General features: G+C 38.5%; 1 protein-coding gene across 1 annotated transcript; it reads left to right on the top strand.

Moving 5' to 3' along the window:
* Positions 1 to 1,104: 1,104 nt before the first annotated feature.
* Positions 1,105 to 10,759, top strand: tfap2d (transcription factor AP-2 delta (activating enhancer binding protein 2 delta)). Its single transcript, XM_018743654.1, has 8 exons — positions 1,105 to 1,144; positions 1,951 to 2,448; positions 4,407 to 4,467; positions 7,085 to 7,250; positions 8,137 to 8,255; positions 8,554 to 8,695; positions 8,882 to 8,995; positions 9,884 to 10,759. The coding sequence occupies exons 1-8, from the start codon at positions 1,106 to 1,108 to the stop codon at positions 10,101 to 10,103; spliced, it is 1,359 nt and encodes a 452-aa protein (XP_018599170.1). The 5' UTR covers position 1,105; the 3' UTR covers positions 10,104 to 10,759.
* Positions 10,760 to 14,669: the final 3,910 nt, after the last annotated feature.

Raw genomic sequence — 14,669 nt, 5'->3', positions numbered from 1 at the left:
CCGAAGATTAGCTCCTATTTACTCCCTATTTCTCAGAAAACTTCCCTGTCCAGTCGCCTGCTGCTGCTCTTTGCAAAATTTGGCAAAAAGCCCCCCGACAGCTTCAACGTATAAATCAGCGCGAAATAAACTTCATACGCAAATGACACCTCGCCAGTGTAACGTGGGCTACCTAACCTAAGCACGGACACTTTTCCCATGTATTAAAATTTCTCGCTGTTTAAAAACAGCAGTGGAGGTGAACGAAACAATCAGCCCTAAAATATAACATTAACTCCCTCGCCGATACACTTTTTTTTTTTTTTTTTGTAGAAATATAACCCCCTCCACACCCTTCCTTATTTTCATTACCGCAAAATAAATAAATAAATGTTTATGAAGATGTGTAAATATCGAGTCAGTAATACGTTTATGTAATACAACGTACAGATTCTTTTTACTGCCCCTTATATCGAAAAAATAGCGCATACGCGATGTTTTGTATAACAGAAGAAAATGCATTATCGTGTATAAAATATCGACGGTTGTATAGCAGTATAAGAACAAAAATAAGTTTTCGTAATAATCATTTTAATTACAATGTTGACAAAAAAAACATACAACTTACAGTTCTGTTGAAAATCCAAAAATATATATTTAAAAAAAAATGTAAAGTCAGTGGTTTGCCGAGTAGATACAGTCGAAGAAGCCCAGAAACGTCCTGGCAAAGAAAACAGAAAACGGCCAAAAAAGAAATGTCCACAAAAAAAATCACAAAAAAATGTTGAAAGAGCACTTGGTTCCTTATTAGGCGAAGATACAATATTTATTCCTTGTCTCCTGGGATGAAGCTCTTCCATCTATTGTCCTCCCATTCCTCTATGCTGATGCTTAATTTTCAAAACTTCTATATTACCAAGGGACCTACGACATCAGCCAAAGAAATACCCAGCAAGTACAAAATCTGAACCAGGGAGCCGCTTTTGTGCAGAGGGGAAATTCATTTCATCCAGGTTTTCACGGCTCCGAGAGAGGAACTCTTATTTCTTCACTTATCTGTTATTTTTTGGATTTTGAAACCATTTATTTGATAGCGCAACAAAACCGGGGTTCTGGAATCGACAAAATGTCAACAGCCTTTCCAGGACTGGTCCACGATGCGGAGGTATTTTAACTCATTTTTATTCTTAATTTCACGAAAAAACCGTTATGTGTAATTGAAACTTGCTAATAATAAAGTGTCGAAGGACGGGGGATACGTTATGACATCTGTCACCTGGAATCCTTCCTGTCCTTACTTTTACAACTCTTGCCAGAACGAAATTTCACGCTACAGAATTAATACCAGTGCGAATAAGGGATATATTGTAATATCGTGTATCATCATGTGTTACAAAGGTGCTGCTGTGTAAATGAACTTGTCATTGTGAGGGGCAAACATTGTCATTGTGTGTGTTCACATTACGGAATAATGGTAACGTGTGAAATGAAACTAGCGCACAGTGAAATGTTATTAGGATTATTGTTATTACAGAATACATACAAGTGAATGCACAGTTACCTGGAGCTGTGCGAAGGACAGTGTTGGGACAATGCTGTTTAAATCTCTGAATAACGAAGGAAGAAAACGCGCGTTTAATATAGGAGAGAGGAAAAAAACGCCTCGTGTCAAATGATAGACATAAAAATACTTGAGGGCTCGCGCACATGCACGTAAGGATGCTTTTTCCCCACTACCTTCCAGGCTTTTGGGGGGATATGACATAGCCGTCAGGTACTTTTAAATCACACTTTGAATTGTGTTTGGAAGGGCTGGATTTCGAAGGAGTTCATTTTTAAGCATGAGAAATTTTTTTTTTCTTTTTTTTTTTTTTTTTTTTTTGTTCGCAGAGCAAACAGCCTGCACACGGAATAGCTGCAAGGTATTGTAAATGACATACCTCATATTTTCTTTCTTTTTCCCCCTTACAGATACGTCACGACGGATCAAACAGCTACCGCTTGATGCAACTCGGATGCCTGGAATCAGTGGCCAACTCGTCTGTCGCCTATTCCTCCTCGTCTCCGCTCACATACCCCGCTGCGGGGACAGAGTTTGCGTCCCCGTACTTCTCCACAAACCATCAGTACACGCCACTCCACCACCAGTCCTTCCACTATGAGTTCCAGCACAGTCACCCGGCGGTCACCCCCGACGCCTACTCCCTGAACTCCCTGCACCACTCCCAGCAGTACTACCAGCAGATCCACCACGGAGAGCCCGCAGATTTCATAAACCTGCACAACGCCAGGGCGCTCAAGTCGTCGTGCCTGGACGAGCAGAGGAGGGAGTTGGGCTGTCTTGATGCCTACCGCCGGCATGATCTTTCCCTCATGAGCCACGGCTCTCAGTATGGCATGCACCCAGACCAGAGACTGCTGCCCGGATCGGGTTTAGGGCTGCCACCTCCAGGAGCAGAAGACTTGCAGGTAAAACCAGTTGCAATCACTTTTTTTTTTTTTTGTCTTTTTTTTGTCTTTTTTTTAACACTGAGTTGTTCAAGCACCACGCAGCACTGAAAACACATAGAGTCACAAGAGCGAGGTCAACTTCAGCTTGTTCAAGTGGCACCAATTATCAACCTTTATAATTCGGCTGCGATCCGCGATGCTGGATTAAGGCACTTCAGTTTACAGTGATGAGCCCGTTTCAGCGGCAGCGTCTTCGTACCGTGATTTTAGGGTGCGGATCTCGGTCGCTGCTGTAGAGCAGGACAGGGATTCGAACACGGACCTTTAGCGTGAAAAACAACCCGACTGTCCCCTAACGAAAAGCTGCTTTAGATCGGCAGAACGGGCGCGACTTCCTACATAAAATAAAGGCCCCCCGCGGCATTTTCAGGTTGCGGCAGCATCATCATCATGTGCATCATTTATAATTATATTTTCGAGATGATTAAATTACTCCGAGGAGGAGCTGTTCCGAGGGAAATGTCGCATTGCCCGGCGACGCTGCATATGAAATTACGTTTGGCGAATTACGAGTGCGGAGGAGTGAAAAGAAAAAGTAGCATTTTTAGTTTGGCGATCGGATGAGTATTCTTGCTGGGATTATAAAGGCGTTTTGTGTCGTTCACACATTCTTTTCGACGAAATGGATTCAGCACCTTGTGCCGTCTGCTGCTTTGTCGATCCGCACACGTTCCTTCTTTCTTCGGTGGAAAAAGAGCCCCATTTTCCCTTTTTCCCCCTAAAAGGCGGGATTAGCGGATTGTGAAAGTGCGGACAAAAGGCAAATCCGTCGCGAAAGAGCACCGTAGTTTATCCAATTTGCGACTTAATGTCACTCAACTGGTTATTTATGCAATGACATCTGATCAGGTTCGGCGATTTAAGTTAAGAAGAAAAACTGGATAAAAGTGTCGATAGCGCTGGTGCTTTCTAATTATTCTCGCTGTTGGGGATAATTTCCAACCACACAAGCAGGGCCGTTTAACAGTGCAGTGTGAAAAATGACAAAATAAATCTATATATTATTATGTGTGTGACGTAAAGAAGTAAGCGTGTATAGAAAATACACTCGCACGGACGCATTCATAATGCTGGGAGACGGGCCTACCACATATGCTTGCGTGCTGGACATACACAAGAGAATGGAAACAAATACATTTTCATCCGTTGGAAGAAAAAAAAAAAAAAAAAGGATGAAAAGTGAGTAGGAGCGCGTCGTGGAAAAGATGAACAGATGCAGGCGGTCGTGGCCAGGGCTGCATCCGCGAGCCCCCTAAAAAAGATTTGCCATGCTTAACAAAAGAAACTGCCATACCTTTTGCTCGTCAGCAGTCTAATTTATGCCTGATCTCCGAGTTTTGTATATTGATTTTTATAATCACTTTAGCTGCAGACGAGAAATTGAGAAATGAGCCAAGAGTTTGTTTAAAAAAGGTTTACAAGGAATCCGTGGTACGGGCTTAATATGAGAAACTTGGCTTTTTTTTTTTCTCTCTTCACTGTTAAATAGTTTTCAGTAAAATACAATGCTCTGATATTTACCTCACTCACTGACCATTGCCTGATAATAAATAAAGAAAGAACTTTTTAAAAAAAGATAAGCATCTACGGCACTCCTACAGATAAAACATTATTAGTGATACTGATAACATCGCAAATTAGAGAAGCAACCGGGATCAAATGCTGTTTCAATGGCTAAATCGGTGTTCCGTGGATTAGCTAACGTTGTAAGAAATTTTGGACAAAGGTGTCAGCTAAATAAAGGTTGATAATAAGGAAGTAATAAATAGCCACTTGACAAGTGTTGTGATGATGAACTGGGACTGATGAACAGTGACTTTGTTACATTGTAACAGCACCGGGTTTAAAATCTTTGTGTCGCTGTGTGATGCTGTGTCTCATGGTTTTACTGAATTTACTGTGTTTTCTGCTGTCAGGGCTCAGTGGAAGCCCAGTGTGGACTGGTACTGAACGGCCAAGGTGGGGTCATTCGGAGAGGTAAGACCCCTCAATTTACTCTCTTCGCTTATTTTATTTTTTAATAACTAATTTTCCTTTCCGTTAGTATTGTTGTTAAAGATAAAACAAACAAAAAAATAAAAAAATAAAATGCATAGTTATGAACATAAACAAACCCACAGATTCGCATATTCAGTGTGAAATAAAAATAAAAAATGTTTCATTATGTTTGTCGGCTTAAAATACTGTTAACAGGTTGTTAAAAGCCTAAAAACCCGATTGCATAAATCAAAGTAACCGACAGCATTTGGAGACATTCTTGTGATTCGCCAGTTATATTATAATATTTGAAATATTATGCAGGTAAGGTGGTAAGGACTGCGATAAAAACAAACACGTTGAAAAATAGAGTTTCACTAATTGCTCATGAAAACAAAGGAAACAGTTGGGTTCCCCTTATTATTATTACATCTCGCGCCTGGAACAGTCATGTGTAGCCCACGCCTTTGAGTCCACCTTAATGTGACGCAATTTGTCATCAACACCATCTTTACTTCTATCACACAATACTGGGACTCTAATAACTGATCAGTCAGGCAACTTAGTCACTAAGTCTCCAGGGGAATACTAAGAGGGTTTATTATTATTATTATTATTATTATTGTTGTTGTTGTTGTTGTGATTATTAAATAATCATTATTAAATACTACGTTCATTAGTATTGTTACTGTCTCAATAGCAGCTTTTGCGTGTGGATTTTTTTTTTTACATACATGAAGAAAGGAGAATGTAGGGCGTGGATGGGAAAAATCGAGTGAATGACACTAAGTGGATACGCGGTGTGTTAATGACGAAACTGAGGATGTGCGGAGCAGAGTCCAGAGAGTGTGGCGCTGAAGGAAAAGAAAAGAGTGTGTTTTAACAAAGAAAGAAGCCTTAAGGGCACGCAGAGCGCGGTCAGCTGCTAGTACCTTCAGCGGCGGCTCCTCTCCTCTCTCCTTTGCCTCTTCTTCTCTCTCTGTTGTGAGCTTTTAAGAAGAACTCCAGAAGCACGATGAACGTGTCCGTGTTTGAAACATTTTTCAAGTGTTTCTCATTTCGCTTCAAACAAGTTGGTGCATGAACAATATACGCGTTTATTTATTTATTTATTTATTTATTTTACATTAAACAGGATGTGTCTCGGGTTCTCAATTTTTAATAAACTGTCTAGGTGTAGGGTTTTTTTTTTTTTTTTTTTTCCCCCCTCCACTTGACGCTGGGATCCCATCGCTATCACTTTCAGTTAGTGGTGTGCAGGATTTAGCCCGGAGCTTCACTGTTCTTACCATCAGAACCAATAATCTTTGCTTTACCTAGTGCTCCTGTATCGATAGCTTCTCTAGCCTCGGGCTCCTGCTTTGATATGTTAATGTTTCTCAGTCCCAAATTCAGTAGAGATCATATTAATGTTGTTCATACAGACTGGAGCTTTGCCTTCGTTGAATATTCAGATAACCTTTTTCAAAGAAAATCGCTCAAGAAACGAGGGATCCTACTTAGAAAAGTCGTATGTGTTTTTAATAATTAGACAACCCCTCTAAGGTTTTGTTTTGTTTTGATTTTTTTTTCTTTCTCTTTTTTTTTTTTTTTGTGGAGTTTCATCAAGCGTAGACTTTGCCTGTGAATTGGGTCGCACCACTATGTACAACTGTAGGCTTACACTGTTTTTATGTTCACAACAGACCTTGTGCAAGCTGCATCGTGCCATCAGTATGGCTCACATAGAGGAAACAAAATGACATTTGGCCCGTGTCTTTTTTTCCTATAAAGTTTCGTGGCAAACTCGTAAAAAAGCACTTGATTCGCTTTGTGATCATTCAGCCGCGCAGCCCCAGGCAAATTTCAGCAGCTTAAATACAACTATAGCCTCTGGGCCCTGAAAAGAGGACCAGACTACCGGCAATAGCTCTTTTTCCATTGCCCTTGGCAACATAAAATACAAACTACTTTGAATCAAAACATTTTTGGGGGGAATTAATATGATCTGAACTTCCATGCTTTTAAGAGATCTTGGTTTTGTCAAATCGCTTAGAGGTGACTGACATTCCAAGGCTGAGGTATTAATGTGAAGCCAGGAACATTGTTAAATGCTGCTTGACGTTAAGTGCCTTCTCTCTCTCTCTTTTTTTTTTTTTTTTTTTTTGGTGGAGCTTGGCAGTCAAATTGGGCACCAACACCAGTTGTGTTTCTTCTGTGATACTTTATTTTGTGGGAAATCTCTCCTCATCATGTGCAAAGCCAGGAGAATCTCTGCCACATCAGGGATTCGGATCATTATCATAAGTTATTGATATGACCGTATTATTGAATGTCTTTTCAAACAAAGATCTTCGCTTCAGCTTGGCACATAGGTGCTTGGTTTTGCAGACAATTATATTGTAGACGTGTGCATGCTTTATTCTGTTAATGTGGCTAAAAGGTTAAAAAATTAGGTTTTGTTGCTAGAAGAGATGCATTTTTACAATAATCCTGATGGTGGTTCTGATTAAATACAGTGCAGTATCACATCACATTATGGTTTCTCACAAATATCGCTGTCATAATTAAAAATGTCTGTTATGGCTTCTCCTTTTGCTAGTGTTGTGTGTAATTTTGCATTGTGTGTCCGTTTTAGGTGGAACTTGTGTGGTAAATCCGACAGATTTGTTCTGTTCAGTACCTGGAAGGCTGTCACTGCTGAGTTCCACGTCCAAGTATAAAGTGACCATTGCCGAGGTGAAGAGGCGGCTTTCCCCACCCGAATGCCTCAACGCCTCCCTCCTGGGGGGTATATTGCGAAGGTAACATGGCTTGCATGAGGTCTGGGCCTACTAAAAAAATATAAATAAAAAAAGTATCAGTAACGAATGGAATCACTGCAGGCAATTAGCTCAATATTTGATATATTTCATGTATTTTAGTTCAGCCTGCAATTCAGTACATGTTTAGCTATTTTCGGACTGCTTGAAAATTATATTCTTTAGTTAAAATACATTTGCCCCGATAACTTTTTACACCTCATTAATTCATTTGTCAGTGGAATTGTTTCTCCCTTACAATTTTTAAGCATCTTAAAGTGCGGTACCAGTCTAGTTTCTTTTGTTGCTTTGGTCTAACTTCTTTTGTAATGAACCAACTGCAGGTGAAAACAATGTTTTAAAAGACACTTGTATGACTATGGTCAAAAAGTATGGCAAAATATTAATTATTTTCAAGGTAAAGTGAAAGTCAGTTAGTTTGAACATCCCGAAATCATAGCACTGGAGTTAGGGAAACTTGCTTTGCAAAACATATTGACCTTAAAAGGTGATTGACAAAAACTGATATCAGTAAATAAGGTCTGAAGTGTGTTTTAAGAGGTGTCTGCAAAATATAGGTGGAGCGGAAAGTTGTAATGCTGGAGAAAAGTCTGAAAGCCTGAAATCCAAGGGCAAAAGACTGGATTTCTTGAAGCTTTCAAGAGTAACTAGAAAAGGATAAAGTGAGCAAGAAAAAAGTTTAAACATACTGATCATATATGTTCATATGTCTCAATTCGGTATGAAAACGTGGATTCTCAGGGTAATGCATACTTGAATTAATGTAATTTTTAACTTATCTGTGTAAGAAATTTACTAATTATACATACTAGTTTGGTAAATTCACCTATAAACATTTTTAATCTAATTCATTCTTTTTTATCCTCAGAGCAAAATCTAAAAATGGAGGTCGCTGCTTAAGAGAGAAACTTGACCGGCTGGGCTTAAATTTACCAGCAGGGAGAAGAAAAGCAGCAAATGTTACCCTATTGACGTCTCTGGTAGAAGGTAAAATTCTCTTATTGACCCTGCAAATTTTATTGATACTGCTTGCCTATGTCACTTGTTTCTGTGTATTGGTGAAGTTCTTATAACATGAATCACTGGTACTTAAAACTATAAAAGAAAAATACCACTGTTATGCAGATGAACAAAAAGAAAAACACAAACTTTTTAAAACTGAAAATACAACTTGTAATATTACTCAGATTCTTCTTTTTTAATTTTGTTTCATTAAGGTTTGGTTCTTATAGTAATTTCATGGAAGAGATGCCGAAATATGAATTTAATTGTTTGCCAATTTCAGGTGAAGCTCTTCACTTGGCGCGTGACTTTGGCTATACCTGTGAAACGGAGTTTCCCACAAAAGCTGTCGGAGAACACCTAGCGAGGCAACACACGGAGCTTAAGGAGCAGACAGCTCGCAAAAAAATGGTTTTAGCAACAAAGTAAGCTCATGCTGCTTCACTTGGTTTCTAAGGAGTTGCCTTTTTATGGTTAAACAAATGTTTGGTACTCGATCCATGTCGAAGCGTCATCATTTTCACTGTGACTTTCCGGATTTTTGGCATCTTAAATGCACCCTTTGTTATTCAAAGAAAAATTAATGCTATTGTTTTGTGCTTCACTATCAGGCAAATTTGCAAAGAATTTCAAGATTTGCTAAGCCAGGATAGATCACCTCTTGGATCTTCAAGACCAACACCAATACTTGACCTAGACATACAGAGACATCTAACCCACTTCAGGTATGAAATAATTGCTTTTATGTGTTTATTTGTCTTTCCTCTGCTAGCAAGATCGTACCCTTGAGAGCTTTTGGAAGAGTCTAGGCCTTATTCTATTATTAGTTAAATGGTCACTGAAGAGAGACCCGAATACTGAGGAAGTAGACGAGTAGGACGAAACGGTGTTTGTTTTCGGTTACAGCTAGGAAGAGTTGAGGGCTTATCATGGATCTCTGGTACTACCAGTACTTTGTTTTGCTTTTGTTTTTGTAAATTGATTGCTAATGTCTCCTTTCATATTCTCAAGTTGCTTCTCGTAACCTTCTTCATGGTAGTTTTTCACTCTGTCGCGAGAACCCATAAAATGTAATATAAAGCTTACACCACATATTCCAGGCAGCATTTCCCCCTATATGTTGCGTATTTATTCATAGAGAAATGTAGCATTTGCAACAAATAAAATATCTATTCAGAGACTATATTCAAAAAAACAATTTAGCATTGGAATTCTGGTAAAGACCTTATGATCTTTAGCAGCATTATAATACATAACCAATCTGGGTCAAGGATACGCATTCTTTCATAGTCTGCAGAAAAGGTTGCTATCGCTAGTGAATGTAAAAATTCTCTTGGGTCACGTAAAAGATTATTATCTGAATATTTTGGAACTCTGCCATTTTTTTCCTGGTAAACCCTTTTCTTGATAGACACGAAATTTACCATCCAGGAGTATGCTGTCAATTACAGGTCATTTATTGAAATTGTTAAAATGTTTTCCAGTAAGTGACAGAAATAAGGCCATTATTTATCACTCGCAGGATTAAATTTTTTTTCCAGATTTATTTCTTTCATATGGTTTTATACTACTGTATGAATGTGAAGAACTGATTGAAAATTTTCTTTTTTCAGTCTAATAACCCATGGATTTGGCACACCGGCCATTTGTGCAGCTCTCAGTACATTTCAAACTGTTTTAAGTGAAATGCTGAACTACCTAGAGAAACACTCGACAAGCAAAAATACCGGAACACCGGACTCCAGTCAGATAAATGCCAGCTCGGAAAAAAACGCCCTCCGCAAGACATCAGAGTCACAGTCGAAAGACGGGAAACTTGAAAAGACAGAATAACAATATTTGGAACAGATTTTTATTTTTATTTGTGCGTTTTTGCTGCTGATAATGTATAGCTATGGGGACATGGACCAAATTCTGTTGGGGAGTGTCAGTTTTTGGGTAGGGGTAAAAAAGACAAATTCATGGGGCCCTCTTCCTTTGTATAATAGCTCACTGAAGGGGTTTGTGGCACAACTCAAGCAGGCGTGGAAACAGCAATGATAATTTAAGCTTTTAAACTCTGCAACATCAGGGGGCTCAAAATAAGTAGAAAGTCAAAATTCGAGGAAATTGCAGGGAAAACCGTAATATCAGAGACTCATCACAGTTGTGAGCTACCTTTAATTCTGTGGTTCTGGTCTTCCTTTTTTTTTCACTATTGCCTTTAATGCTAAATTCCCCACGTTATAAGTACACATGTGAGTAGTACAGACAAAACTGCAGAGCAAAATAACAGCAACTGCATCTTGCAGGCAACCAGTGAACCAAAGTGTTGTTTATACAACGTGCAAGGGATTGTGTGCAGCAGAACAGAATACATATACGTGTATTGTGTATAACAGAATTACGTAGAGAAAGGAAACATTTGGGATTCGCTGACAGTCGATGCGATTTTTAAGTTTTACTCTCCGTCACACTGAGACGACCGTCTTCTCTCGAGGCAGGAGGAGGGCCCCATTTTGACACATTTGCCATGATCTCCACAAACCCTGGGACTGGCATGGGGGTATTTCATAGACATAGAGTACTTCAGATATGGGAATATGACTTTTTTCCAGGTTCAGGTGTGACATGGTAGCTGCACACTAGCAAGATCCACTTTCTCCAGTTTCATGCACAGACTCTCTATTTTAACTCAATCCACACAGCAGTTTGATTGAGTTTGAGCCAAAATCGATAATTTTAACAAATGAACTTGACCAGGCATGTGTCTTAGCCTCAGGTGTAATTAAAGCTATCAGTTCCATTATCTGATTCTGCCTTTTGTTTGTTCATTCCAGGAAACATGATTAGCATTAATATGCTCTTTCAGGATATTAGTTCAACACAGATCACCTGAAAAGCAGTTTACATAATGACACAAAGGAATGAAATATTAAAGCAGTAATTGATTAAGAAAAACTGTGAAATACAGTGGCTTAGTCTGGCTTACTCTAGATCTAGTGAAATACCCCAGTGAAGAATATGACTTGTAATATTGTAAAAAAGCCACTTTTTGCCATTGCCTACTCTATGTCGTGCATGTTCAACTACTTTGTACACTATCAATTAAGGATTTTTAGCTCAGTTTCCAGAACACAGATTCAGTAAATATCCTTCCGTAAAATCTGTAAAGATATATCTAAAAAAACAAGCTATTTCTTAATTTTAATGACAATATATTGGAGATATCCATACAACCAGAAGAAAGTGTTCAATAAAGCAAACTGTTCTAAGTGTAATGTTTATTTATTTACTCATGTTTTACAAGTAGCTTTGGAGGTTTTCTGCAGAACGAAGGGTTGCAGCAAATTGGAGGGAGGACTACTGTATCGACACAATTATTTGGTGCCTTACTTGGCTTCATGCTAGACCAATTGGCCTTCATATAACAATGTATTTTGCTATATGGAATAATTCAACCACCTTTTGACATCATGTTTTCATCAATAAGCCCTTTGAAACTAACTGAAGATCAGGTACTAGTATGGTATGATTTTGAATCTTTAACAGTGAGCTGTACATGTGTATAACGGAACATACGTTTTGCAATTTATAATATTCCATTTGAATAGTACTATAGTAATGTGTATAAATATTGCATAACTCTTATTTAATATAGATAGTATCCAGCTGCAAAAAAGTAATTTTGCTTAAAGAATCCAACACAGCCATGGATCATGTAAAAGTGTGTATTATCTGAGTACAATAAAGACAAACTTGTTAAACAGAGTCCCATGACAAAAATATTTATATGACTGCTTACTAATATTCAGGCAAAGGCAGATGTACTGATTTACAGATAATGTGTTACAAAAATGTACCAAGAAATAAATGCTTGTGATTTAAAGCCTAAGGGGGGGCGCGGTGGTGTAGCGGGTTTGGCTGGGTTCCACTCTCTGGCTGGTCTGGGGTTCGAGTCCCGCTTGGGGTGCCCTGTGGCGGACTGGCGTCCTGGCATCCCGTCCTGGGTGTGCCCCCTCCCCCTCCAGCCCCGCGCCCTGCATTGCTGGGTTAGGCTCCGGTTCACGGTGACTCCGCTCGGGAGAAGCGGTTTCTGACAATGTGTGTGTGAATTTAAAGCCTGTTCATGAAAGGAACTTTGTAATATTTATGATGTGTTTGTAATCATGTATTCAGCTATGCCGTTCAGAGATACATCAGCAGGCGGGTTTTATAATGCGCCTACCGTAGCGGTAGCAAAGGTTATGATTAATTTCTGAAAATTATCATTTTCCTGTGTCTAGGAAGAAATTATGAGTTATGTTTCTTAAGAATGGTAAGAGCAAAAATGTACACTATACGTGAATCTATTGTCTGGCACACACTGGACTTTCACACTGACTGCTACTTCAGTGTACTGAACTAATTCTTACCTCGGCCCTGGTGAAATTCAAAAACAAGTAAGTTGAGAGTAAACAAGAAGTTTCACTTTTATTTTCCAACCCAACTTTTTCCGAAGAAATTTTGTTTTGTGGCGATGTCCCCACAATATTAATTTTTCAGGGCTTACTGCTCATTTATCGTTAAAAAGGTTCTCAGAATGGACAGCCATGCCAGGCCCCGCGCACACGTACAGTACTGTATATACGACCACCTTATTCTGAAACATTAAATTAAACCCCATTACACTTTAATTAGACACATTGCTTATACTAGCGCAGTACGCAGTAACAGAATCTGCCCACACTGCGGTTTTGAAAAATTTACATTGTACTGCATTTAAATATTACACTTTCAAATGTTATTCTAATATCAGTTATTCCGATCCGCTGATCTTTACAGGGTCCTACACTAAATATGCTTCTAAATAAATATATGTATCAAACTCAGTGTTCCACAAAGAATGTATAAACTATTACTTCAATAATTTTTTATTAATAAGTGGAATACCAGTATTTTCTGAAATGTACTGGGTTTACGTGTTGCTCATGCAATAAATATATTTTGTAACATTCCAGTCAGCAAAATTATGTCTTTTTCTAAATTTATGAAAAGCTTCTGCACTGCTATGAAAATATTTTTATAGATTTTAAACATTTATCTACACACCTGCATTTCAAATATAGCAGTGTTTTTTTATCTTAATGCAGTATTTCTGCACTTTTAATGCTTCGTTCTGAAAGGCTGTGTTTTGGTGACATCTGAGGTGTTATTTCTCACAGTGCTCTGGTGATTTTAAATTGGCTTTGTGAATTCTTCAACGTGTAATCCCAATTCTGTTTCTGAAAGATACTCCAAACACATGAAATGACAAAACTGACTTGCAGCCTTGACACATCATATTGGAACGTTAGGTGCTGAAGTGAAATATGCCGATTTAGAATAAAAAAGCAACACTTTGTTCCAGTAATGTGTAATGTTGAGGGACATCTATTAATTTCTCCTTCGTACGGTCTCACAGGCTTTGTCTAACCCAAGAAATGCGAAAAGTATGTGAAGTTAAACACATAATTTCAGAATATGCAATGCTGTAAATTCAGGAATATAATGAGAAATTGAAAGGTATGTACCCGTTCATGCAGCATGACAGAACAAAGATGTGAAGAGTATTTAAGATGGCTTTTAAAGTTTTATTTTCACTACAGTAAATGTTTGCAATATTAGTAATTCTTTAGCAATTCTGTATAGCTACCCATGTAATGAAAGCCAGTTTAAACAGTGACATCAGATGAACTGACTGCACCTCGAGAATCGCGGGTTGGCATCTATGTCTCTCCGTCTGTTGGTGAAATGCACTTTTGTTTTTGCTGAGTTGCATGTCACTGGATAAAAGTGTCCCGCTAAATGCGTCTGTGTAAATGTAAATAAAAATAAAGCAAGTGTATGAATGATAATTAATCACCGCAGAAGAAAATGTACATTTGCACGCTGTGCGTGCGCTCGTGTTGTTAGTGAGCAATGTGCAACGGTAAAAAGTTTTGCATATCGATGAGAAGAGGAAAGAAACAATGCGACAATAAACATGGACAACGCATAAAGGCCACAAGTGTAGCCAACAGCTGGACATCAAACACTTGTCTGTCACAGTGCTCGAATTAGGCCATAACACGTCGATCCATCCATGTATTTTCACAAACTACTTTTGCAGCACAGGGTCATGGCCATCTGGAGCAATTGGCGGAGCACAAATGCCCAAAAACACAATTAAATTCTAAATATTTCTGAAGATGCTCAGTTGAATATTTCTAACGTCACACTCTAAGGTTGTCTAGAGCATGCTGGTTAACTGATGTCATTACTAAATAATTATATTGTTTATAGCCTGATTTAAACAATATAATTAATGAGTAACATAGGATTATATTATTACACCAGCAATTTATGAGACTATTGAGCAGTTTTAAATGAATCCATAACAAACAAAAATGTGGGGTTAAC

The sequence above is a fragment of the Scleropages formosus genome, chromosome 1, assembly GCF_900964775.1.
Source record: "Scleropages formosus chromosome 1, fSclFor1.1, whole genome shotgun sequence".
NCBI classification, from domain to species: domain Eukaryota; kingdom Metazoa; phylum Chordata; class Actinopteri; order Osteoglossiformes; family Osteoglossidae; genus Scleropages; species Scleropages formosus.
Note: the sequence above shows the minus strand (reverse complement) of the source record. Positions and strands in the feature narration are given on the sequence as shown.